Source organism: Hyaena hyaena, unplaced genomic scaffold (genome assembly GCF_003009895.1).
Source record: "Hyaena hyaena isolate Hyena2069 unplaced genomic scaffold, ASM300989v1 scaffold_168, whole genome shotgun sequence".
Classification (NCBI taxonomy): domain Eukaryota; kingdom Metazoa; phylum Chordata; class Mammalia; order Carnivora; family Hyaenidae; genus Hyaena; species Hyaena hyaena.
The window spans coordinates 1,896,980-1,923,818 of record NW_024080800.1 but is presented as its reverse complement, the minus strand read 5'-3'; the positions used below and the strand labels follow the sequence as shown (position 1 = coordinate 1,923,818).

The 26,839-nt window shown below is 45.5% G+C and overlaps 1 protein-coding gene across 1 annotated transcript in view; it reads left to right on the top strand.

The window, feature by feature from the left end:
* Positions 1-26,839, top strand: part of HK2 (hexokinase 2) — a 63,639-nt gene that overhangs the window by 13,813 nt on the left and 22,987 nt on the right. The window contains exons 2-4 of the mRNA XM_039240129.1: positions 5,624-5,786; positions 20,758-20,906; positions 25,999-26,118. Of these exons, the coding sequence (XP_039096060.1) occupies positions 5,624-5,786; positions 20,758-20,906; positions 25,999-26,118 (432 nt within the window). The remainder of the gene's footprint in view (positions 1-5,623; positions 5,787-20,757; positions 20,907-25,998; positions 26,119-26,839) is intronic.

Below are 26,839 nucleotides of genomic sequence, written 5' to 3'. Positions count from 1 at the left end.
CTGACCAGAATTGCCCAATGAAGAAGTTCTAGTCTCCAGATTGCTAAAGAGATCCCATTTAAAACTGCAGTTGGGCGCCTGGGTGGCTCAGTTAGTTAAACATCTGACTTCAGCTCAGATCAGGATCTTGCAGTTCATGGGTTCAAGCCCTGTGTTGGTCTCAGTGCTTATAGCTCAGAGCCTGGAGCCTGCTGCAGATTCTCTCGGCCCCTCCCCAGCCCGTGCTCTGTCTCTCTCTCTCAAAAATAAATAAACATTAAAAAAAGTTTTAAACTGCTATCACTTTTTCTTTAATATACATGCTTGCCTCCAGGCAGGAAGGTGGCCTTCTAATACCTCAGCCAGGCTTCACTTTCAGCCTGCCTTTGTTTCCCCAGTTTGGAAAACCCCCTCTTTCCCCTCTTTCTCCCTGATTGAGCTTTAAAGAGAAGCAGCCCAGTGTGATAGGTCACACATCCACCACAGAAAAAGAAGGAACAGTTTGGGGAAACAGCCTCTTGTTTTGATAACTGTGAATGTGACCAAGGCAGAGTTAAGAAGTGTCTTAAGAACTTAACTCTTAACTCTGATCCTCTGAGGGTGCCACTGGCCAGTGGGGAGTCTTAGCAGAAAAAGAGAACGGTTAGATAGAGCTGTGGGTTCATCATAAAGCCATTTATGCCAGTGACTGCTGTGTGGGGTCCTTCATCCCGTTTTATAGGGAGGAAATGGGGTCTCAGTCAGAGAGTGACTCATCCAGTGTTACACACCTGTACAGATGCTACAGTCAGGATTTGAACACTGATTTTTTTGATGCCACAGCCTGTACTTGACCATCTCTAACTATGAAATGAGGGTTGGCCTGAGTGATTCTGCTTTGATAGTTTCCAACCACCTGAATGTTTCCAACAAGTATACAGGGTTTAATCTTTCCAGTTCCCAGCACCCAGGATCTACACAGGATTATTTCACACTTGGCCTAATGTCTTATTAACTACTGACTTCCAAAGACACCAGGTAGAAAAATGGTAAAAATGTCCTTAGGCAGTGTTGACCAGAATATAGCCCACCATTATCACATTATTGGCATGGTGGGTACCAGCTCAAAGAGAGGGGAAGATGTTTGAACTTCTAAAGGTATCAATTTGGTCAGTCTGGAGTGGATCTTTGGGATTGTTAATGTTTTAAAAAAGCTCCTCATGTCAGTCATGCTGATGTGCTGCCGAGTTTGGGAACTCTTATCCCAAGTGGCAGAATGGAGACTAGATGGAAGTTCTCAGAAAGTAGATTTCCCCTAGATTGAGAAAACATTTTCTAATATCTAGAGCCAACCAATAGTAGCAGCTAACCATCTTAGAGGACTGAGCCTGTCATGCTTGGAAGCATTCAAACCTGGGCCTGATGGTTGTGGGGGTGAGAGAGGCAAACTTGACCAACTAGACAAAAAAAGCCCCATGATGCTCCAAGGGCATTTTAAGGGCATTTTTTTAGTTGTGGTCCTACTGTCCTGTGTCCATTTGATATCTCTTAAATGACTTTGTCCCACGACTGGGCCTGGTGCTCCCTCACTGTGGGAGAAGTTGGCAGAATCCTGCAAAGTTGCATTCACTTCCTTCCCAATCTAGGAAAATGGTCTTTGTATGGAAGCTGTTTCTTGTTTCTGGCTCTCGCTTCCCGTGGCTACCCTTCACCCAGCATAGCAGTGCCAGCAAAGGCTGGGTAGGCCCCGCAGAAAGTTTAGGAAGCTGTGATATTAGGCAATTAAACATCCCTTCCTACTAAACTCAGGGTGGCCACATCATCATGCTGTGAAGAAGGGGAAGTTTGGGCCAAAGTGCTTTTGTTGCATTTTTCAGAGTTGTCCCTTACCCTTTCTTTTAGTCTCATGTGTCAGAGAGGAAATCAAGGCGCCAGGGTCATCCAAGAAACCACAGGACAGGTGAAGTAAAGGTGGTGGTCCCAATTGCCCGGTTTTAGAGCCAGATGCACCTCAGTTTTATAACTCTGCCCCTCACTGTCTAGTGGCTTGTAAAACAGGAGTGTAGAAGTTTCATAAAAGGACAATGGCAGTTAAGTCAGTAAAGTCCTAGGATGGTGTCTGGTAGGTAAGAAATACTCAGCATGTGTTTAGCTACTGTAACAATCATCGTCATTGTTTTCATCTGTTACTGGACACTAAAAGATGACTATACTCTTGGGCGAAAGGCACCGTGACTTGAAATAAGGCTGTTTACTTGTTAGTCTTTGAGGGTTAAGAATGAGAAGTATCAACTAGATTTCCAACCAGCCTGTCACAGCTGAAGCATCAAAGTTAAAGGACGAATGGCTGCTGTAGAACTGTGGCCAGTCCACCTATGCTCTTTTGTGTACATAACCACACCCTCTAAGAAGTGGCCATGCAGCCTCTTAAAGCAGTAAAGGCTCTACTTTCCTGGCTGGCTTCCTTTGTAACACCCAGAGCCGTCCGTGCTGGCAGTGGGGTGGGGGCGGGGGGGATAGAGAAGTGGGCCGAAGTGAAGCTTCTGGCACTCTACTCTTTTTGCGAAAGTAGTAATATGGGAGTTCCAACTTTATCATGTGGCAAACTCATGACAGTGTCCAGAGACATGTCTGTTGCCTCTACTGCCCTCCGATTTGCCAGACCGGCCCCATGGGCCATGCTCTTTGCTGTTTGACCTTTGTATCTGCATTACGGAATGACTGGAATAGAAGATGGCCTTTTTAGTGGGCATGGCCAGCCCGAATGCACTGCAGTGCCATTCGGCCTGTATAGACTCCACTGTCGTCCAGCAGAAGAGGAACATTCATCTAGCACAGTGGACAAGGGCACAGACGACCTGGGCTGCCCAATCCAGTCTCAGCTTGGCCCTTTGTGTCTCTGTGACTGGGCATGTCACCTTCCCCTTATCGGTAGGGTAGAGGTAATAACACTGCCTACCTCACAGGGTGGCTGTGAGGATTAAATGAATTCATGGATGTAAAACCTTGAGAACAGAGTCTGTGCCACGTAAGGGTTTACTGTTAGTACTTAGGCTGCTCTTGGACATGGCCCGGTGTTGGCCTCTGGTCTGAGGGTCCCGGGTTATGTACATTAGCATTATCAGCCATGAGGCAGTGCAGTGTTTTGGGCCAGGCCAGGCATCACCGGATCTGGAGCGGGAGGCCTCTGGGGTGATTAAAGTTGCCCTGGCCCCAGGGTCACCAGAGATTTGCTTCCTACCAATAGGGAGGGGACTTGAATGGTGTAGGGCTAAAGTTATACCCTTTTACCTCCTGGGGAGCCTCAAACATTGTGAGGGAGGCCAGGTCTCTCAGGAGCACTCTGGCTGTCCAGTATTATAGGAGACCCAGATCAGTGGTGGAGGCTGGTGTCCACACAGCCCTGAGAGGCTGAGGCCGGCGCTGGGCTCATGGCAAGTGACGCTCTAGGAGCCTGAGGTCAGCAAACAGAATGGCATTTGGGTTCTTCCTGATTTAGATTGATACGCTTGGATAGTCTGTGGCGGCTCTTCAATAAATGCCTTGGGGACTCTGATATTTCACTCAATAAATGCTGAAGTTCTGGGAAATCCTCATTTTTGCAAATTTGAAACCCCAGTTCCTCTGTTGGCTGGGGAGGGGGAGAAGTGGCCGACTGCCTTTCTCCTACCCTGTTCTTGCCCACCCTATGTGGGCAAGGGTCGTGTCTCAATGTAGTTTTAACCACATAGCAGTTGTGGAGCAAGGTTTCCAGTGACTCTCTTTGCCTGGATTGTGGCTGTTTTCAGCATTTCACTCCACATTCCAGTCTTTCACCTTTTGGGATTTTATTTATTATTTTTCACCTTTTGGGATTTTAGAAGAATGAGCAGAGATGACTCCTGAGCAGGATATTTGAAATGCTCCAAAAAGGGCCAATCCTTTTGTTCTACAAGGGCAGAAAGAGGCCCGAAGAGGAGGATGTGCCCCAGACCCCATAGGGAGTTAGGATACAGCGCGGAATAGAGAAGACGTGAGTGGGGGGGGGGGGCTGTCTCTGTTGAACAAACTGAGTTCTTTTCTCAAAGAATTAAGCACGTTTTGCTGTTCCTCTGGAAATCTTAGGCTTAAAGTTCAGTTAAAAAAGTAATTCTAGAAGGCCTGACAAAAAAGGCTGGAAACTATAATAGGCTATAATGCTAATGAGCACATTCGTCTGGGAACTCTAATTATAAAAATGTGTGCTTCTTTGTCAAAGTTGAGCAAGGGCAGGGGCAGGCGGGTATAACAGGAATAACAGGGGCAGTGGTCATCAGCCAAGCTTTGCCCCTGGGGACTCTGACATTTCAGAGTGGGGGAATAGCAGGATTGCTCCAAGTCTCTCAGTGTGCTGATAATGCTGAGAGGACCGGAACCGTCACCCCTTGAGGGGGCAGCTGGGGCCTGGCCCGAGGTCCCCTGATTCTGTCTGTCCCTACACTTCCAAGGCCAGCAGCGTCGCCTGTCCTGGACACTGCTGCTGTGGACAGGGTTATTGTGGAAACTTGTGTGTCTCCTTTTCCTGATAGGAGAAAACTGGGACTTACCATGGCCAAAGCAAATGGGAGCTTCCAAGAAGGAAACTGTGAGAAGCACTCCAGATGCCTCTTTGAGTAGTAAATCAAGTACATATAAACTTTGTGTTGGGAACAAGATCAATGACATAAGTAGGGAGAGCTTTCTCTGCCTCTGAGGACGGGAGAGCTTGCATTGCTATTTATGTAGAGGCTCTATTCTGTGTCAGCCATGTGGCAGGGATGCAGGGGTAAACAAAGAGACATGGTTCTTCTTGGCCTTGGTGCTTATGGTTTGGACACCAAGAAATACATATTATGGATGGTGTGGTGAAGGGAAAAGTCTGAGTTCTTGGAATAATGGGAGGCCTGACTGTTTCATTAGAAGGATGGGAGACCTCGGTGGAGAGAGGTCTGGAGGGGGCTGAAGAAATGGGATGGAACAGAGAGCTGTGAGGGCCCCTCTGCACGGGTTCTGAGGCAGGGAAGGACTGAACCAAGGGTAGTGTTTGCACAAGGAGTTCAGAGGCACGCAGTGAGCTTAGGAGGTAGTGAGAGGCCAGATCATGTGGGGCCCTGGAAGGATTTCAGGTTTGGTTCTCATCGGAAGCACTGGAAGGTTCAAGCAGGGGAATGGTTAGAGTCTGGCTAGTGGTAGAAAATAGACGGAAGAGGAAAAGGCAGAATGGGGATTGTGTAAGTGAGGCAAGAGAAGCTGGTTGCTTGGGCTAGAGTGGGGGTAATAGGATTGCCATGACTGGCCTCAAAGTGTGTAGGGAACAAGGAGGGTCAGTAATGAACCCTAGCTCCCAGGATATTGTCACAGACCCTTAAACTCAGCCTTTCTGGAAAGAACTCTCCCTCTTCCTCAGTGTGCCTTTCCCCTCAACTTTACCACTTTCCAGAAATAAAGTTAAACCTATTTTTCTCTTTTAATTTTTCAGTTTAGTTGTTTTTTTTTTTTTTAAAGACAGTCTTGTCAAATAGATTCCAAGTAAATGGTCTTTAATGATAACTTTCTGCACATAACAGGCATTATTCTTTCTGAGGGCTGAGTGATGTTCCATTGCACAGATGGCAGTACCATAACTGATTTAAGCTACAGGTCTGTACTCTTGTTTTCCCCTCTGCAGGTCGACCAGTATCTCTACCACATGCGTCTTTCTGATGAGAACCTTCTGGAGATCTCTCAGCGGTTCCGCAAGGAGATGGAGAAAGGGCTTGGAGCCACCACCCACCCCACTGCTTCAGTGAAAATGCTGCCCACCTTTGTGAGGTCTACTCCAGATGGGACAGGTGCTGCCCTGGGAGGGGAGGGGAGGATGACTCTGGGTGCTCCATTGCTGAGGGGAGATTTGGGTAGCCTGGCTCAGAGTCCCAAAGAACGATGTATCAATTCTTTGGTTTTACACATCAGAAACCAGCCCTGGGTAGGTTAAACATACAGGAAATTTAGTGAAGTCTGTGAGGTGGGGTAGACAGGAAAATGGGGCAAGCAGGCAACCATTTATTTCCTGTCCATGTTCCGAGACAGGCTGATCGGCACACCCTGTCCTCAGGGTGATGGAGGACAAACACTTCTAAGGGGGTCATAGCCAGGGGCCAGGGCAGTCACTTTACGTGGCACATTCCTCAGCCTTGCTGGAGAAACAGTACGGTATAGATTGTCTTGAGCTTTGTGAGAAAAGAATACTTGAGGTCCACGTACATTTGGGACAATGTGAAGAGCCACAGTGCAGCTTAAGGTATTAAGGGCTCTCAAGGTATGCACATGACCCCGCCAGGCTTTGTTAACCCCCTTATTTGGATTCAGACCCTGGATTTCACGACGCACCACCTAGCAAGTGCTTGAACCAAACCAGAGTAAAGAGCCATGGTGGAGGTGGCAGTTGGAAAGGTCGGTTGGGCTAGATCACAGAAAGCCTTGTGTGCACACCCGAAACCGTGAGTCTCTTTTCAGTGAGCACTGGGGGGTAGCCGGTTCTCGAGGGGTGTGGGCAGAGCAGCATCAGCAGTGGGTGACCGGGTGGCTGGTAGAGACAGGGCATGGCCCTGGTGGGATGTATTGGGCAGATGTGGAGGACTCAGGTGATGCTGGGATGATGGGCTGAGCTGTCTAGGGGCGACAACATCCTCAGAGAGTGGACGGGACGAAGTTGTGTCAACACATTCATGCAGCTCATTTCACTTAATGCTCACAGTATCTGTTCGTTTTAGGGAGGAGGTACCTGTGGGGGCCATGAGGGGTGAGCAGTGTGGGATAACTACCCACATGCAGAGGGTTGGGAGAAAGAGCCCAAGGGACAATGGAGGAATCCACAAGCATGGATTCCCAAGAGCCCGAGGGAAGAGAGGCTTGTCCACGCACCACATGCCTTCAGATTCTCCATCACATGTGGGCCCTCGAGGATAACCTGCCCGAGAGCCTCTGAGGGCCTGGTGTGTCTGACAAGACTTTGTACCTTCGTACGATTTGTGAAATAAGTATGTTTGCCTTGGGACTCAGCCTGGACCTAGCACCAAGGGTGTGGCCTTGCTCAGGATTGTTCTGAGTATGTCTGAGCCCCTCCATGAGTTCCCTGAGGTGAGCGGCCTCCTCCAATTCTTGGGTATCCCTCATATACCCTCCAGATTGGCACTGTTCACTGTACCTGCCACTCCCTCTGACTAGCAGCCACACCCGCTTCTATTGTTTTATTTGACATTCTGATAAATTTACTAGCTCCTTAAAGCCAGGGACATTGTTTTATTTCAGACACCACCATGAGACAAGTACCCCAAATATTTACTAAATTTTTGTGGGCTAAGAGCTTTTCTGAGCGCCTACATGCAGTAACTCATTTGCTTTTGACAAAACTCCTCTAAGGTAAGTACACATTTTGTCTCTCTTTTTTTTTTAAGAGGAGGAATTTGAAGCTTGGATGGTCAAATAACTTGCCTAAGGTCACACAGCTAATGAGAGGCTGAGTCAGGATTCAAACTCATATATGCCAAAGGTCAGGCATCAAGACTGCACCCAACCCATTGTGTGTGTGCGTGCACGCGTGAGCCTGTGCACTCAGCACCAGAGAACACAAGCGCAGCTGAAATTGTTTGAAATGTGGTTAGGGCTGGATGTCTGGCTTAAGTATGAGCAGCTGAATAAATTTGCTGAGGAGGACTAGCTATGAGACTGGCTTTTAAAATTCTCACTGCTTTCCTGAGCTTGGGGACCTGGACACCTCCCTCTGCCTCTTAGAGTTTGCACTGATTACTGTGCTATGTGGTCTTTGAGTCTTCTTCCCTGACCTCAGGCTGGAGTCCTGGGAATCCCATTCGCGTCCCAGGGTGGAGCAGCAAGCGTGCACTTAGCCACTCTGTGAGGTGCCTGGACTGAGGACGAGAATCAGAGGCCGACTCCTGCAGCCTGCTGGGGCAGAAGGATCTGGGGCAAGACTTTTGGCCTGACCTCCTTTCCACACAGAAACAGGGAGATTTTTCCATGACTTTTGTGATACACAGAGTGCCTCTTGAGAATGTCAAATTCTACAGGGTAAATGGAGATGATGTGTATAAGGAATAATGTGTATCGGAATGTTTTATTCACTTAAGCAGAGCGAGTGCCCCCTAAGAGTGCTGGAGACCAGACTGTAGGAACCCCAGGCCTCAGCCCCTTCATTTCTTGCTTGCCAGGGTCCTTGGGCCAGCTCCTCACCTTAGCTCTCTGGGACTCGGCTTTTTCTCCTTTGTAAAATTAAGTGGTGGATCTGGCAGTCCTAATCTGTCCTACATGTGCACTAGAACCAGTGTGCTAGTTATTGATGCACAAAAAAGTTTTCTGAAATTCTGTGATTGGGGAAAACCCCTTAGTGTCCATCAGTTGGGCGCTGGTCAGTTCATGCAGAAAATAGTCCTTTGCAACCCATTATAAAGCATGAGATAAACTTACCTATATTCATCCTCTGTAAACTCACGTATATATATGTGTGTGTATAGGTATATAAAGTCTCAAGGACATACACTGAACTATTAATAGTAGTTTTCCTGGTACATGAGATTGGCAATAACTAGTCAAGTTGAAGATTTGTTTATATGATAACTCAGTAATACTACTTCCAACTATATTGTAACTTGAACAGACTTCCATGTGAACCATTGTTGCTTATAATGACAGCATGTTGGAAACAGTTTATGGAATATCCCAGTGGATGAAATACTCTGTGGCATGCTACACAAATGAGCATGTATTAATATGGATACATCTAAAAAACAATGAGTGAAAGATTGGGGAAGGACATGTACCTCCTCTTGGTTGGATGTAACTTAAAAAAAATCCCTCAAACAATGTTGTGCATTGCTCATGGACCCACACACATCATGAAATTATTACGCTGTAAGCTGGAATATATACACAAGATGAATGATAAGGATTGCTTTTGGAAATCAAGAAAGGAAAATGAAATTGGGGAGAGGAACACGAGGGAGTATAATTTAAACTGGTCAACATCAAGGCTTTGTGTTTATTTAGTGTGGCTCTGAATTACGTAATGTGCCATTGAGGGCTGACTTCTTCAGTAGTAAAGCCTATCAAAAATGAAATTTCTACTTTGTTATTGGCACCCCAGTAAAGGGCTGAGAGGGGAGACCATGGGGTCAGTTGTATATGGGGATCTCCGTCTCTCCCCTAGATTGGTCACACAGCCCATGGGGCCTTTAGGCTGTGTCTGCTTCCTCCCCAGGACACAGCCTGGGTTCTGTTACTGCTACTGGTGGTCATGTGTCTCTCCCACAGACAGCTAGGGACCTTCGCTCAAGTGATGTGCTTTCCACGATGGCCTTACTCAGGACCTTCCTCAGCATGATTTTTCCTCTCCAGCATTATTTTTTGAAATCTGGGTAATCAAACCTGGAATCTAAGTCTCTGATCTTGGGGGACCTAATCTTTAAATCAGTGGCTGTCTAACTTTTCTGGACTACAGGCTCACACTAAGAAACACAGATGTATAAATATCTATGTACCGCTGGAACAAGTTTCAGGGGCCAGTGTCTGTTGTTAAGTGTTATGCAGTCAGATACATTGCTGTCCATTCTTTAAGAAAAGCTGCTGGTCAGGAGCCGCTGAGTTTTTTCCAGCTTGCAGTACAAAAGCTGCTGCCTTAAAGGCTCCTCACCCAGTCTTGTCCTAGACTGGCATTTGTAAAATTGACTACTTGGTGGGGATGAGAGGTGGTTTCAGGGCAGTGTGTCATGAGAGGGGAGGATAGAATTCTAGATTAAATGGGGTTGAATTCAAGCAGTGCTTTAGAGCAGGTTAGAGCAGGTTAGAGGAGTGTAAGCTCTGATCCTCTGTTTCCTCACTTGTAAAAAGAAGAACCATCGGGGTTGGTGATCCATGAATTAAGGGGGAATTGGATGCGTGACCTTATCATGTTCTGTAAACACGGTTCTGTGTGGCCACAACCCACCTCTGTAAGAGGCATGGCCAGCACAAAGTTCACTGAGAGAGGGCGACTGAGCTTTCCAGGTCCTTCCTTTTGGAGGGAGTGGCTGTGATGGTTCATCCTCATCAGGCGCCCTGCATTTTGGAGCCAGGACCAGGTTCCAACTCTTGTTTATATGGGCCCCAGCTGTCTAATGGTAGTGAGAGTCCTGGTAGGAAATGTGGGAGAGACTTCAGGAAGCCTGAAGGAAAACAAACCTCCAAGTCATGGGTTGAATTCTGTGTGAGAAGGAAGGGAATGCCAGTGGCCAGTGAGCCCATGGGGACCGATACTAAAATATCTGTACTTCATAGATTGTGTGGACCATGCAATGCAAAGAAATATAGTTGGCACAGATAAAAATGAAATATATATAGATGGACCAAGAATATCTCGTTCACATGGCTGTCAATCAGGATATATAAAAAAATTCAACCCTAAAACTTCAATATGCACATTATTAACTAGATTTTAATATTTGTTCTTTTTAATGTAAAATTTTACATACAATGAAATGACAAATTGTAAGTATCATCTGATGAATTCACAAATACATGACACTTATAGTACAGTGTATATATAAAATACAACCTCCACTGAGATAGTGGACGTTACATCAGCCCAGAAAGTTCCTTCGTGTTCCTTCCCAGGCAATCCCTGACCCTGACCCCCAGAAGCAATCACTTTAAAATTTTCCAGTGTATTAGTTTGGCCTTTTGTACAGCTTTCCATAAATATAGCCATGCGGTATTTACTCTTTGTGCAAGGCTTCATTTATCCATTATAATGTCGGCTTTATCCATGTTGTGTAAATCAGTATTTCATTCCTTTTGGTTGCTGATTTCATGGTATGATCGGAATCCTATATGACATGCATACTGATGGACACCTGGGCTGTTTCCAGTTTTTGCCTATTAAAACTAAAGCAGCTGTGGACATTTTTGCATGAGCCTCTTCGTGGACTCACGCTTTCATTTTCTTAGGTCAAAAACTAGGAGTGGGATTTCTAGGTCATAAAGTTTGGTGTATAGTTTATTTAAAAAAACTGCCAGACCTTCCCAAAAGTGGTTGAACCCCATTCCATTTTATATTTTACACTCCCACCAACAATGTGAGAGTTCTGCTTTTCCCTTATCCTCACCAATATTTGCTTTCTATACTCTTCCCCTTCCTTCTTTTGTTTTCTGCAGTACAGAGTTGAATGAAGAAAGCATTCATTTGTAACTGCCAGGGACCCCACCATCCCTGACCTCTCCGGAGGCAGCCCTAACCTACTATGGCTGTGCGTATGCTGTGGTACAGCCCTAACCGCAGTCCTGTCCGGGGGCCTACTGGGTACATCACAGGGGTGTGGCTTTCAGAGGACAGTTCCATCTTTAGAGTAAACGCAGGAATAATTGATACCATTTAATGAGTACTCACAATGTCTGTGCTAGGCTATTTACATAAATAATCAGTTTTATTCTCCATGGACACTCTGTCAGAGAGACATTCCAGTTTAAAAATAAGGCTGGTGATTGCCAAGGTCACACAAAACAGTGAATGGCAGAGGTGAAGAGTTTGGGTTTAGAGATTTAAGCAGAGGTTGTCCTCACTCCATGCCAATTAGATTCATAATTTACATCAGCTCATGTTGCTGATCAAACGTTTCTAGAGCAAATTGGACTAACATCTTTGTAAATACATCATAAATATGGGTTGGCTTTGTACCATCAAAATAAGAAGCTCAAGTACAACCCACCCGAGAATCTACGAATATTCCAGATGCAAGTTCCAATTTAGAAATAAAATATCTTTGTAATGTCTTTATCACCCTCTTGTTAGGCAAGATTGTGTAGATATAAAGATGCCTTGTAAGGCAGAGGGAGTTGAAGGCTTTGCTGTATTGATCATCTGATACTTCCCCACTTCCCTAAATTGTGAATTGTTTTCACAGGTGAATACATCTCTACCATTTAGCTAGAGTGAACTCCTTAGAGAGCAGGGGATGATGATGATGACGGTGGTGGTGGAGGTGGTGGTTGTGGTGATAATTACAACTGTAGGCTTATTAAATGCCAACTACTGTGCTAAGCACTGTATTTGAGCAATCCTATTAATTCTGACAGTGACCCAGTGTTAGGCACAATGAACCCCATTATGTGGAAAAAGAAGCCAGATTTGTTTGATTAGCCAGTTTGCCCAAAGTCACATAGTGAGCAAATGGAAGTGTTTGATTTTAAGGCAGCCAGCTGTGTGCCAATGCTTGGGTACTTAGGCACATGACAAGCGGTGCATTTTATGCTTATCCGCCACCTCCGCCCTCCACCCGCTGCTAGCACAATGCATTCATTCTCCTAGTAACTCAGGTCTATCTCTTCAGTTTGGTTCCATGGAGTCCCTACTGAGTCTGGTCCTCTGTGGGGCAGCACTGTGCTAAGCTGCCTTGTGCCCCACCTTTGAAGAGTGAAAATTGTCCTTGGGGAGGTAAGGCTTACACAGATGAAATGATTATAGATTGATACTCAGTCGTGTAATGCAAGCACAAGATATAATAGAAACTAGGATGCTGATAGGTTGCACAGAGGCTGGTAATACCTGAAAGGAGTTCTTATCTTGGTTGCTCAGCATTATATAAACAGACGTGCAGTGGAGTCAGATCAATAACCGGTACACAACACAAGATAGTGGATTTTTATGGCACCTATAATAAGCCAAAGATTGTATTGATAAGAGACCTCCATTTAGTATAGTAGCTACGTTTATTAAACATTTACTTGTGGCCGGCATGGTGCCAAATGCCTCACATGTTCATTGCATTGAATCTTAACCCAAAACTATGTGCGTGTGTGTGCGTGCTTGCCCCTGTGCCTTGGGGAGTGGAGAGGTGGTGCTGGCTAGAGAGAAGGTTATTACTATCCCATTTCAACAGATGATGAAACTCAAGTATCAGGTTTCTAATAATTTACTTGAAATTGTATGGCTGATAATATGTTAAAATGGGATTTGAACCCCTGGTCTGCCCACCTGAAAATCTTAACACACTCAGAGCCTACAAAGTATTGAAACATGTTTTAATCCTTTGAAGGGTGGTTTCACATCTATGGAGTGAATGTAACACTTCTGCGACTGGAACATATTTTGCACTTAAGAAACGTATCAAAACACCAGGATGGTGCTTTCTGATAGTGTTCTGGGAGCTTTTGGGGGCATTTAACATGTTTACGTGCTCCAGCCCCTTTCCTTCAATTGGACCAGCTCTGTTTCTCTCCAGTTTTTCATTTTGGCACTTGACATCTTATTGCTTAAATGATTAGAAGACCAATGGCATAGAAGATCAGATTACCCCATTCCTTGACTGCGCTGGACACCAGCATTGACTGTGTGATTTGATACCTTTAATAACATGAAGTTACTTTATTTCTGAGCTATTGAGTGGGGTCCATCATTGTATGGTATTGGAGTAGCAGGGATTTGGGGGCTTAAAAAGAGGCTGCCAGATGTGGTAGTGGCTGTGGTTGTTCTAGGTACATGGGAAATAACATGCCTCAAAACCCGTGTCTGCCAAAGGTAGTTTTGCTGGATTACCTATCCAGGACCTGGGTTGGAGAACACGCCATACACTCTCAGAGCAGTCTGTTGCAGTATGCTAGCAGGCCCTTGAAAACTAAAGAGAAAACAGTGTCTCCAACCCAGGGCTACTCCATGAAAGAAGGTTGGAATGTTCAGTGCAGTCATCTGGGGCCCTTGGAAGTGTTCCTACTATGTCAGGGATGTCAGGGCGGGCAGGAGCTAATCCCTTTTGGGGCATTGAATTATGAAAGGGCCATTTCAGGAACCAGATGTGAGAGTATGGATATGTGTCTTTGACCTACCTCATAGTTCAAGGCTACATGCCTCTGGCATTAGATGACCAGAGGGGATGGCCTTATGGTTGGATATAACATGGCCCTGGGGTGACCAGCCATCCTGGTGTGCCTGGGATGCTCCCAGTTTTAGCATTGAAAGTCCCATGTCAATCTTGGGCTACCTGAGGTGGTTGACCACTGTACATGGCCCTGGAAATGAGGGCTTCATTATTACTTGGCCCAAGCATCTTGTGGCATCCTCCTCACCAGCACTGGTTCTAGATCCATTGTCCATAGTGCTACTAAAGACCTCTTGAAAACAAAGCTAACCCTGTGCTTAAAATCCAGTGTTCTTGGCATTGGCATTTGCTACATGTATGTAGCCATGTTGTAGGAGCCCTATGATGTTCCATTCCCTGACCACACCATGAACTCCCGCACCCTTATGTATGTCCCTCTTTCTGTGTCTGGCAACTTCATACCCAGCCACTCAGACCTGACTTTCTTGTGTTGCTTCTAGAGAAACCTTCCTTGTGCGAGCAAAACCAACCATTCCTTATTGGTGCTCCTACTATGTACTCACCACAGTGCATCTAACTGCTTGCTTTCTCCCTGTCCGGTCAGGTACTGGGTTGCATACAGCACCAGGTAGCCAAGAATGCTTTTAGTGCTGTGTTCAGAGCCCAGTGTTGAAATAGCTAATTGCAGAATGGGAGGCATTTTGTTGGCAGAGCCTAGAATAGATTTTTAGTGCTTGACTCTCAAAATAGTGATTAAAAAAAATTTTTTTTTAGTAGTGGACCCCATTCCCAACTTTAAACACAATGAAATCTTATGTAGAACCCCATATCTAAGACAGTGAAAGTAGAGGAAAGAGATGTAATTGGAAGTGAGGAGGTGGGGGGTGAGGTATCTTAATTGGCCTTCCTTAACCCACAGAGGTCAGACTTCACCACCTGCAAGGATCCCCAGAACTCTGGGAACACAATGTAAAAGCTACTTGTTCAGGGAGAGGCTTCTAGAGTTTGTGGTTCTGAAAAAGCTCTGGGGTGAGGGGCCTGGATTCTGGCTCCAACCTTAACCTGGCAGGGCACTGTCCCTTCTAAATGAACCTAGTTGCCTTTGACGAAGGGCACTGTTGCTTCAAAAGACAAAACCAAACCAAACCTGTTTGCAAGTCACCCTTAGAACACTGGTGGATGTAGTGCTGCAAGTGCTGCTGGGAGGAACAGGTGGTGAGCTATTTTAATTAGTGACAAGTACCTAATGATTGAAAATAGATCCTGTTGGAAAATTCAACTGGCCCTTGCCTTTTGTTCCTCAAAAATTGTGTGGACATTGCCAGGTACAGGCCATGTATTTGTGTGTTGTTAACAATGATGGAGTTACAGCCTAATCAGACACATTCTGGAATCTCATCCACCACCCTGATGGGGACTGTCACGTTTAGGCAGCTAGTTCTAATGCCATTTTCGTTCTCCTCAGCCTTTCCCTGAGACAGGTGAGTTCCCAGGAGAAATTGAAACCCTTTTATCTTGCTGACCTTATGTATTTGATAAGAGCCTCACTGAAAGTGGGCAGAATGGTAGTCTAGGATGACAAATGAGTCAGCAAACACACTCTGCCAGACGGAACACCTTGGATCTTAACTGTTGGGCAATTTGGTGGAGGGTGGAGGGTGGCGTGACTTAATGCCCCTATCGCCAGTTCCTCTTCACTGAGTGCCAGCAGCACTTCTTTGAGTCCTTGTGTTCTTTTAGAAGAGAGTTGGTGTCTCTTCTCTTGTCTGGTTTTGGAGGGGAATGCTTTTAATTAGGAGGACCTTCAGCAGAGAGGGCCTGGTGGGAATAGAGTTTCCATGTGATTGTGCGAGATGGCAGCCATTTGTGGCTAGAGAAAAGCCTGCATCAACAAGCTTCGGAAGGTTCTGGGCTCCTGGGGGAGAATGGCACATCTCTTCTGGCCAGTGGATGTATGTGTCCTATTCAAGTCTGAGAGCACTTGGCCATCCAGTAGGCCCAGGGGTGGTAGGTAGAGATGGACTGCAGTTACTGATAAAAGAAAGATTAGGGTGCCTTTACTTTCTGTTTAGGCTTTCTGAGGTTTATTTGTCTCATCCTGGATTCTGTGTCAGGTCCTCCTCAGCTTTCAGGAACGAGAGACATGGATTTGGTGTGGTGGGATAGGTACGGGCTTTGGGGTCAGATGGACCCAGCAGTCATTTACCCCTGCGTGACCTTAACCAAATGACTCAATTTCTGAACTACAGTATCACTTCCTCTGTGAGTCAGGCCAGCGTTGGAGGTTGCTGGTGACCTCTGGGCATTATATGCTCTTGGCATTTAATTAAAGAAGAATTTCTTATTTGAGGATTTACAGCTTTTGCATGTGGGGGCCTCTTTACTCATCACAGTAGAAAACTTTGCTGGAGAACCAGACCTGGATTTTAAATCTTGGCTTCAGTTACTTGACCTCAGTCTTGTTTTTTTCGTCTGGAAAATTGGGATTATAATATCCCATAGGGTTGCTGAGGTAGTTAATGAGCTAATACTTACAAAGTGACCATCACTTAACAAATGTTAGTTTATCTTCCATTAAAAACACCTACATGTTGGGCCCTCAATCACCTCAATCTCCCTCATGCCTGCCTATGTCTTTCCATTGTTTTATTACCATAGTCATCCAGATGCCAGTGATAAAGTCTGAACTCTGTCTCAGGGATGAGAGAAATGAAGACACACTTCTGTCTTCATTTTGGTATAAAATCGCCTTAAACTAGAGAGGGAGCTGAGAAATTAGCTCAAAAGGTAGAGTGCTTGCTTCGCATGTGATAGGTAGCAGGATTGATGCCCCCATTGTCCACGGCTGAATTTTATGAAGGGGGGTCACCCACCTAGGCCAATTTACACGAAAATGGTGGCCATGTGGCAAGCAGCTGGGTGCCCTTAGCAATGTGCCTACCCTGAGAGACAGGAGGGGTGGGGGCTTCAACAACAACAACAACAACAACAACAACAGCAACAGCAAAGAAAATAGAAGATTAATTTGATCTTTCAAATAAACCTCAAGTGGAACTTTACTTCCTTAATTTTAGCAGTGGTGGTGGCCACATTTAGGAGGAGTTTGGGGGGGGTGTTAGAAAGGGAGGCCAACTAATGTAATCTTCAGAATTTCTACAGACAAAACCTAAAACCACAGAAACCACAAATACTTTGACAACATAAAAATTAAAAAGTTTCTACATGCCAAAAATGCCACAGATAAAGTGAAAAGACAGATACCCAACTGGAAAAAAATTGTAAATATACAACCAACAAAACTTAAGAAAATAATGAATGTATTTTTTAAAAAGGCAAAAGATGTGAATAGAAAGTTCACAGAACAAGGAATTCTAAAGGGCAGTTAACAATTCAATAGGTGTAACCTTACACAAGAGAGGGAAACCAAGTTTAAAAAATGAGATACCACTTTGACCAAAGAAGGTGGCAAAGATTAATTGCCAGATAACATGAGACCCTGGTGAGAACAAAACTTAGCTGTTGGTTTGTGTGGAAATTGTTGAGAACTTTTAGGTATGAACTTTTAGGCAATGTCTTCCAAATTAAAAACACACATCTTCAGAACCAGCAATTCCAACCCCTTTCTTTGAATGTGTCTGTTAATAGCCTCCACTGTCTTTACAAAATAAATGTACTAAGGACACCCAAGAAACATTAGTAGTGATTATTTTGGAGAAGAAAAGAGATTTACTTTTTGTTTTTCCCACTTTAAACTGTTTGAGCTTTAAAAAAAATCAGATGTTCATATTTTATTAATTTTAGGAAGGTAAATTGTTTTCCAGACATAGCAGCATGCTTAACAATAAAAGAAACCTTACCTCTGACATGATGGTCTCATATATAAATTGATTGGTATTCAGACATTTTGTTAACAAGTGAACTATCAATGAGCAAATGCAATAGATGTTTTCTTAGTATGTTGCCTCAAATATGTTACTGGCTATAATTCAGCAGAACGATCTCTCTGGACCTTATTGGGTCCTTTATCACATAGCTGTGCACTTTAAGAAACCTGCCATGGGCATGTTTTCCAGCCTTAGAGCCTTGCTCTCACTCCCACCCATCTAGTCTGATGGTCCCAGGCCCATAGATGTGATGGTTCTTCATGCCCCATCATACATTCCCACGCTGTCTGCTCTCTGGCTTCTTGGAATGTCCTAGAAGGTTCATGGTACATGTGGGACTTGAGCCACTTGAGTAGGTGTATGTAGGTAGGGATTGGAGGGGCTGAGAAGAACTACATAATCAAACAAAAGAATAGGACAGTGATTTTACTGGTGGCTTACTGCGAACCTGCATATTTGCATATAATGTGTTCTGTATTTCGTGTCCACCTCACGACTCCTGGGAGAAGTCAGCATTAGGGCCTGTGTTCTATAGGTGAGGTGACATGCTCAGAGGCCACATAGGTAGTAAAGAAGCTGATCTGGAATTCAAAACAAAGCCTGTCTGCCCATATCTGAAGGCCCAGCCCTTCACCACTGCTCTGTGGGGGCCTCTCATGCATGATGTGGGGGTGGGCACTAGGAGAAGGGTCTGTCCACTGTCCCATGGGGTCACCTTATCATTTAGCTCTAGGAGTCCCAATGCTGGGTCTGCCTTGGAGACATTACACCCTGGAAGGAATACAATCCTTAGCTGTGGTAGTTGTGATCCCGTGTGTTTGCAGAAGTGGTCCCGGGAGGAGGGATGCAGAGGAATGTCTGTTCCGGCAGAGTCTGAAAAGAAAGCAAGGATGACATTCCTTCCTGGGAACGGAGGCTGGGCTGGCCTTGAATCATGACCCCCGTGGTCGCCGATTCAGCGCATTGCATGCGTCCTAGGCTACAGAGTGCTGATGTAGGCAGTTCATCTTTGATTTTCCTTTTCATCCCCCATGACAACCACCACATAGCTTTTCCTGCAGTCTGGCTGGGTTCCCACTACTGGGGGAGGCTCAGAACTGGAGTGCCTGGAAAAGTCCCCCATGGCCACGAGAGAGGCAGAGTCATCTCAGGTGGGCTTGAGGTTGCCCCAGCTATTTAACAGCTGTAGCTGGTGGGGTTGGGAGGCTCTCCAGATGCCACCGAGGGGACCAAAAAGTAACACCTCTGAGGAGGAATGCTGAAGTCACTGGGGCACGTTCCAGTGGCTTTTCTTGGACAGGTTCCTTTAGTCCTGGCTGGTGAGGGTGATTTTGCTTTTCAATCTGAGAGGCAGCCCTGACAATGGGCCTGGGGAACTCCCGTGTGAGGTTTGGGCAGTGTGTGGAGATGGAAAGTTTCTAGTACTTAGGGACTGTGCTAGGTGTTTGAGGCACAGTATCTAGTTTTCCCCCTCATAACAACCACCTGAGCTATGACATTCCCATTTCAAAGGTGAGGCAGTGAGGGTCAGGGACTTGCCATGGCCAAAACATGGCCAGAGTTCTGACACAGATAACATGGGCTCCTGAGCCAGGCTCTGTATGTTGCTTCTCCCAAGCCACGGTTGTGTGGAGGCTATGGGTAGTGCCCTCAGGGAGCTAGGATGGAGTAGCTTTTCTCAGGGCCAAACAGTTACTGCTGCTGAGAGGGCCATGGCACAGAATGGACCCATGTTGGCTCATTCGGTCAGAGCTTTTCCCTGCCCCTCCCAATCCTTTCAGCCATACTTCATTGGCTGTCACCCACCTGGAAATGGACTGAGTGTTGACGAACATGCCAATAAGTGAATTCCCTGGGAAATAATTCTGTGTCCTTCGAGAAGGGGTGGGGCAGGGCAGTGGAAGACTCGCGGAGCCACTGCTGGTGCGGGATGCTGCTCAGGGAGTGAGCCCACCTCCCCCAGCCCTTGCCTACCCTGCCAGCCCCCAGCCCTGGCTCTGGCCTCTGCGCCTCTTCAGCACTTTTGTTCTGTGCCGTACAATGGAGCATGTCCCTGCAGCCAGCTGTATTATTGTCTGGAATCTGTCTACACTGCTTGTTTCCTGGGGAGAAGGGACTGTGCCTCCTCATGACACCTGAAGGTCTTGACCCACTTGTGTTTGTGGAGTCTCCATGTCCCCCCTCCACCCCAGCTCTGGAGCCTGCCTGAGTGGATCAGCTGAGTGGCCTGACTTGTCTTACATACCCTTGGGTCAGCATTCTCTCACATTCTCATAAGCCTGGGATCTTTTTGGGGGGCACCTGATTGGCTAGTTTGCTAGACCTCCTAATTTATAGCCATTGGATCCCATTCACGTCATCACATGACCCTCTTATCCTGCCACAGGACATTGCTATCATTGTATGCAAACATTAAAAAGTAAACTTTGTATGGGGACCACTATTTGGCTGAAGGCCCAGGGGCCCACAGGCCTATAGCAGTGTGGTGGGTGTCCTGGGATATGAAGAAGAAAACTGAAGCATCGACTTCTGGTACAGAGCTTGATGGGTCCCTTGAGGTTGATGCGGACTTGGCTGAAAGCCCATGGGAAGTAGTTAGCTCTTGTGAGGCGGTGGGCACCCCATCATTGGATGCAAGGCTGTGTCATTGTGTGAATTCTTTTTTTTTTTTTTAATTTTTTAATGCTTGTTTTTGAGAGAGAGAGAGAGAGAGATAGTGCAAGTGGGGGAAGGGCAGAGAGAGGGAGACACAGAATCCAAAGCAGACTCCACTCAGAGCCTGATGTGGGGCTTGAATTCTCGAACTGCAAGATCATGACCTGAGCTGAAGTAGGACACTTAACTGACTGAGCCACCCAGGCACCCCTCATTGTGTGAATTCTAAAAGTAATATAAAGATGCATTAAGAAAAATAATCAGATTGTACATAATTATATGTGGAAAAAAGTAAGACCCATTGGCCACCCCATCACTGGGAGATGACCAGTGTTTATGGAGGGATTCCTAGGTTTTGAGTCTTGGTCTCTGTGAAGATCTTGTCTTTCCTATACTAATAGCGGCCCCTCCTCTCTCTGCAGAACATGGGGAGTTCCTGGCTCTGGATCTTGGAGGGACCAACTTCCGTGTGCTTCGTGTAAGAGTAACAGACAATGGGCTCCAGAAGGTCGAGATGGAGAACCAGATCTATGCCATCCCTGAGGATCTCATGCGAGGCAGCGGCACCCAGGTATGATCCTTCTCTCAGAGCAGCCACTGGGGCTCTGGGCCCCATAGGAGCAGATGCTGTCTGGAGGAAGGAGACCCTGACTGAGGCTCAGACTTCCTGGCCTATTTCTGCCCCGTGATCCCTTTCTATGCCTGGAGGTTGAGTGGGGCACCTCCATCAGGAGATGTGAATGTGGGCCAGAGAGGAAGCAACATATGCATGAGGCCCCAGGGTCTGGAAGTACTATAGTAGGTGATGTTTTGATTTGCCATGTCTTTTGAGGTCTGCTTGCATGGGCTGGTTACTGATGAAAGTCTGCTGTCAGGAAGTTGGACCCACACTGCTGGACACCTGTGGTTGGCAGTGGTGCCACTGAATGGCAAGTCAGAAGACACTATTGTGGTTTGACACTGCCACCTGCCATTGTAGTCATTCTGTAGTGCTCTTTGATGCATACTTGTTACCATAGCATCACATGAAAATGGAACTTGGCCCTTGACTTTTGTGGTTATTTGTTCTTTCTCTTGACTGTCTAAAACAGAAGAGGTTTTGCATGCAGGGATGGAAGCCCATTGAGAAATCATCAAAATCCAGCTTTAGTGTGTCTGTCCCACCTGCCACTGCAGTGGGCACCGTGTGCTTCCACACTGCCCCAAGTCATGCTTAGTCATCCCCATATCTTTGTGGCTTCTAGAGCATCTAAGCAATCAAAGGAGTGGATGCAATCAAAGGAAGAAATGTGAAATCCAAAGAAGAATCCTCTCAGTAACAGCCAGAAAAAAAGGAGCAAGAATGGAATTGGCACCATGATAGTCTCCAAACATGTACTGAGCTTCTCCTATGCATTGGGCAGTGATCCTTGCTGGGAATTAAAGTTCTGGCCTCTCCCCTCCAGGGCTTACAGCACAGCCAGACCACCAGGACACATACCCCACCCCTCACAGAAGGTCATAAGTGTGTTGAAATGGAAGAGTGATTATCAGGAGGAGGAGCTGACACATGACCTATTGTGTGTCAGGCTGAGTAAAAGCTTTTTGTATGTATTTCCTCTTTTTACCCTCATGCTGGCCCTGGGAGGCTGAGCTCCCGTTATCTGCTTTATAGATGTAGGATTTGGGTTTTAAAAGATTGAGTGAATGACTTGGCCTTAGATCATAGGGGTGGGAGGGGCCAGAGGCACAACACAAAGCCCAGTTGATGAGACTAGAGTCTGCATTTGTATAAATCTAGGGGGCTCAGTCCACTTGGTAGGCCACACGATGTGGTGCATGTGAGTGGCGCTTCCCGGAATTAGGCAACGTGGTGGTCCTGGGTTCCGGCCCTGCTACTGGTCCTGCTTCCAGAGTAGGAAATGCTCCCTGAAGGAAGTGCTTCCTGAAGTGCTCCCTGGTGCTCCTGCAGCAAGAAATCCTGTGGGGCAGGCCCTTCAGGGGCTCTCCTTCTCCAGACTTCCCTGAGGGGAGCCCTCCTAGAGAGGGGACTCTCCCTGCCACCATGCCAGAAGTATCTGGCCAGTTGCTGGGTAACAGCCATGCATCCAGCATTATTCTCTGTTCTTGGGTATCTAGGGAAACTGGTCTCCCCCTTCACCTGCTCTTCAAGAACCTTCCTTGGGGATTTCTTCCTGCTCTTTCTTCAGCTTCTCTCAGTCCAATCACTGAAGACATTCTGGATGATAGCACAGCTATAGGGATCACTTTCAGCTTGAGCGGTGGTTATTCCTGTTGTATTTTCTACCCAGCATGTACGTAATAAAAGAGTGAATGGAGGAAATGAAATCCATTGAGATGCCCTTCCAGTGTGGTCACTTTTTCTGAGGCCTTAGGGTTTAGAAGAGGTGGGGCCTACAGTTTTTCCCACCACACTGGGCCACCTCCTCAGAAGGAAATTTCAGACCACGAGTAGAACATGTTGGGGAGATATTTTTAGACTCTTTTTTTGTCCCTGGGGTTGGACAAGAAACGCAAAGTCCTTGAGACTGAGATTTGAGCTCTCACATAGCTCCAGTACACACACACAATGTTTTAGTCCAAATTTAAAAAAAGAAATCTGAGATCCACCTGGAAGAAACCTAAAGCTATTGTGATATTTTAAAAGTTTTGAATAAATGAAATAGTGCTAAATAAAAATGAAACCTAAGAAAACTAGAAGAAAATATAGGTGTTTATTTCACCTTAAGGAAGGGAAAAAGTATTATATGCCTAAAAGCAGAAAACAGTTGGTAAAAAGATTGGAACAAAGTTCATAGTAGCTATTTTAGTGGTGGAATTGCTGGTGCTTTTTTCCCCCTATAATTTCCTTTTCCTTACCCTTACCCTTTCCCTTTTGTTTTGTTTTGTTTTATTTTGTTTTTTTAGGATGGTAGGCATCAATCTTTAATTGGAAGGGAACAAATGAATTTTAAACATAAAATTTCATTAAAACCAAGACCAAATCACCAAACCCTAACCTTGCAGAGGTTTCTGAAGATCTGTGAACCTGGACAGTGTGGGTTCCTGGATAAAATATGTCTTCAGGCACATGAACCTGCACTTGAGAGCAGTGAATTGCAAATTGTAATAGCAGCCACTTTAGATTTTTAAAGTGTATCTTATGGGAAGGGGAGTGAGCAGATTCTCAGACCAATAAGGAAAAGGAAACCATTCTAACCTCATGAAATGATGCCCTTTGAGACTTTTTATGGCAGGAAGGTGTTAGCTCTTTCTTCCAGTATCTTATCCTTAGGTCATCAGCAAAGAGAAAAGGAGAGTCTTCCAGTTAAGGAAGCAGATGGTCTCCTCTTTCCTGCTTAACCGAGTACTGTCCAGTAGAACTTTCTGCAATGGTAGAACTGTTCTATATCTGCTCTGTGCAATATGACAGCCATTAGCTATCTGCCAGTGGTATTGAGCACTTGAAAGATGGCTAGTGTTGTGACTCAGGAAGTAACCATTAAATTTTTTAAGATTCTAAATGATTAAGATAACAGATTGCTAGTGGCTACTATATCAGGCAGCATATAATTTAGTGCCTCTTCACTACCTTTCCTTGTTGGCAACACAGCTGGAAAGGGAGTGGTGGATTGGGGCTGGATAAGGGAAACCATTTTGCTTTTCCTCCTTCTAAAGCTCCCCCTCTCTTCATATCTGATGATTGGCCTTATTTCTTTCCACAGCTTCTGCAACTTCCTTTATTATTTTTATTTTTTTGATAAACACTATTTGTACTAAAGATCATTTTGACTAGAGTACCAGGAAGAAGGTGCTGCGATTTGGTGATATTATAAATTTTATCTCTGGTCAACTCCCCAACAGAATAATCAGAACTTGTTGAGTATCTATCTAAAAAACCAATGTCCATATTAAAATACTTGGCTTCTGCTCAAGGTAATTAGCACTTGTGCATTGGTGATTCTCTTAGTAAGAGAGTCTTGTCATTGCCCCGTCTTTGCTGTTGAGAATGTTTTTTTTTTTTTAAATGTTTTATTTATTTCTAGGAGAGAGAGAGAGACCGCGTGAGCAGGGGAGGATCAGAGAGAGAGGGAGCCACAGACTGAAACAGGCTCCAGGCTCTGAGCTGGCAGTCAGCACAGAGCCCGACGTGGGGCTCGAACCCATGAACCGCGAGATCATGACCTAGGCGAAAGTCGGACGCTTAACCGACTAAGCTACCCAGCCGCCCCTGTTGAGAATGTTTTGGTTTGATATTGAGAGTTTCTGTATCAGCTGAAGTTAATTTTGCATGTGATCAGACAGAGGGGGGATCAATGCAGGACGCTGTTAGAGCTCGCCACCTTCTAGACGGGTTGGGCTTATCTTCCTGGATCACTCCCACTGAACATACCCCAGACATGTGGGGAGCCAGTGGGCCTCTCAGCCTACCCTGCCACCCCCAACCTCTCAATTCCTTTATAAATGCAAATCTTTTTGTGGTTTAGGGTAATGGGTCTCAAACCTGCCTCAGGATTACCTGGAGGACCACACCCCCACAGTTTTTGATTCCATAGGTTTGGGTTTGCGCCTCAGAATTTACATTTATAGTATGATGGTGGTGATATTGCTGGTCTAAGACCACATTTTGGGAACTTCCGGTTTAGTGGGATCTTCCTTGCTTCTGTCTGGAGAGGAAAAGGTATATTCTCATTCATCCCTCTTGGCTTTTAGATTTTGCCATCTAGTCAAACTGGCCCTTGGCATCTATCTATTCAGTCTCTTTGGCTTCTGCTTACTTTTTGTATCAGAGTGCCCCTGGCCTCAACCTCTAAGCATCTAGAGGGGGTCACTGCCTCTCTTTGAAGATGCTGAGTGGGCAAGAAGGAAGCTATGGGGCTATGGGCCTTGGGATTGATTGAAAGCCTGGATAATTGTAAATACAGCTTTTTCTTAGGAGCTGTGGGTCCTACTTGGCATGGTCACAGTTGTGAGGCTGCCCATCTATAAAACCCTATATATTCTTCAGTGTTCTTCATGGATTTATTGGGTGTTTCATTTTGAAGTTAAAAAACAAAGATAACTTCTTTGAAATGTTCCTAGGAAATTACTTTTCTAGAATGGAAGAAAAATATGAATTTTTTTTGTTGTTGTTAAGTTCATTCATAGAATGCCAGTCAGAAAATGTCCCATTCCCTCCCTGGTCACAAGAGATAGGGATGCTAGAATACTTCTTGGCAGTGAGATGAGCTGTCCTTTCTGAGACAGTTAGCTGTGCACCCATGTCACGGAGTGTTCTGACAGAGCCACCGAAGGATGTTCTGTTCCCATGGTATGTGATGACTTTCTGATTAGCTTTAGCTATTATTTACCCTTCTTCACAGGGTTATTTTGATGGTGGTTTGATAAATGGTTTGAGAGGAAGAGCAACCTCTCAATTCCTTTGTAGTATTTAATCAACACTAACAGTATTTAACCAGCACTAACTCCTGTTAAGTCCTTATGTGTATTGACTCATTTAATCCCTGTGGTAACTCTGAGGAACTGTTATCACCCTATCACAGATGAGCAAAGTAAGACTTCAGAGGGGATACATATCTTGTTCACATTCAGCTAGTTCCTTGCTGAGCCCTATGTGTATGTATGCTTTTAATATCCATGCTATTCTCCCTCCCCACTCATCTTCTTGTGTTGTGTGCCCTTAGCTGTTTGACCACATTGCAGAATGCCTGGCTAACTTCATGGATAAGCTACAAATCAAAGACAAGAAGCTCCCCTTGGGTTTTACTTTCTCGTTCCCCTGTGTCCAAACGAAGCTGGATGAGGTAAGATGAGTTCTTTAGACACTCATTGCTTCATTCATTGGGCTGGGAGGTCTGTGATGAACTTTGAGCCAGCTGCTACTGTGGTTTTAGAGGCAGCTCTGACTCTCAACAATAGCCAAAACATGGAAAGAGCCTAAGTGTCCATCCACAGATGAATGGATCAAGAAGATGTGGTTTATCTATACGATGGAATACCACATGGCAATGAGAAACAATGAAATCTGGCCATGTGTAGCAACGTGGATGGACCTTGAGGGTGTTATGCTGAGCGAAATAAGTCAGGCAGAGAAGGACAGATACCATATGTTTGCACGTATAGGAGGAACTTAACAGAAGACCGTGGGGGAGAAGAAGGGGGGAAATAGTGGAGGAGAGGGAGAGAGGCAAACCATGAGAGACTCTTGAATGCTGAGAACAAACTGAGGACTGATGGGAGTGGGGGGAAGGGGAGGTGATGGGCATGGAGGAGGGCACTTGTGGGGATGAGCACTAGGTGTTATATGGAAACCAACTTGACAATAAACTATTTGTAAAAAAACAAACAAACAAACAAGCAAAAAAACCAAAAAAAGAACAAACCACATTTGAGTGAGATTATTGTTGCTCTGGTGGAAAGCCTCAGTCTTTAGTCCCTTAAAAATACTTGCATTCCTTCTGCAAACCAGTCCTTCTCTCCCTGTCCTCCTCAAGCCTCCCAAATGATAAGGTTTTTTTTTTTTTC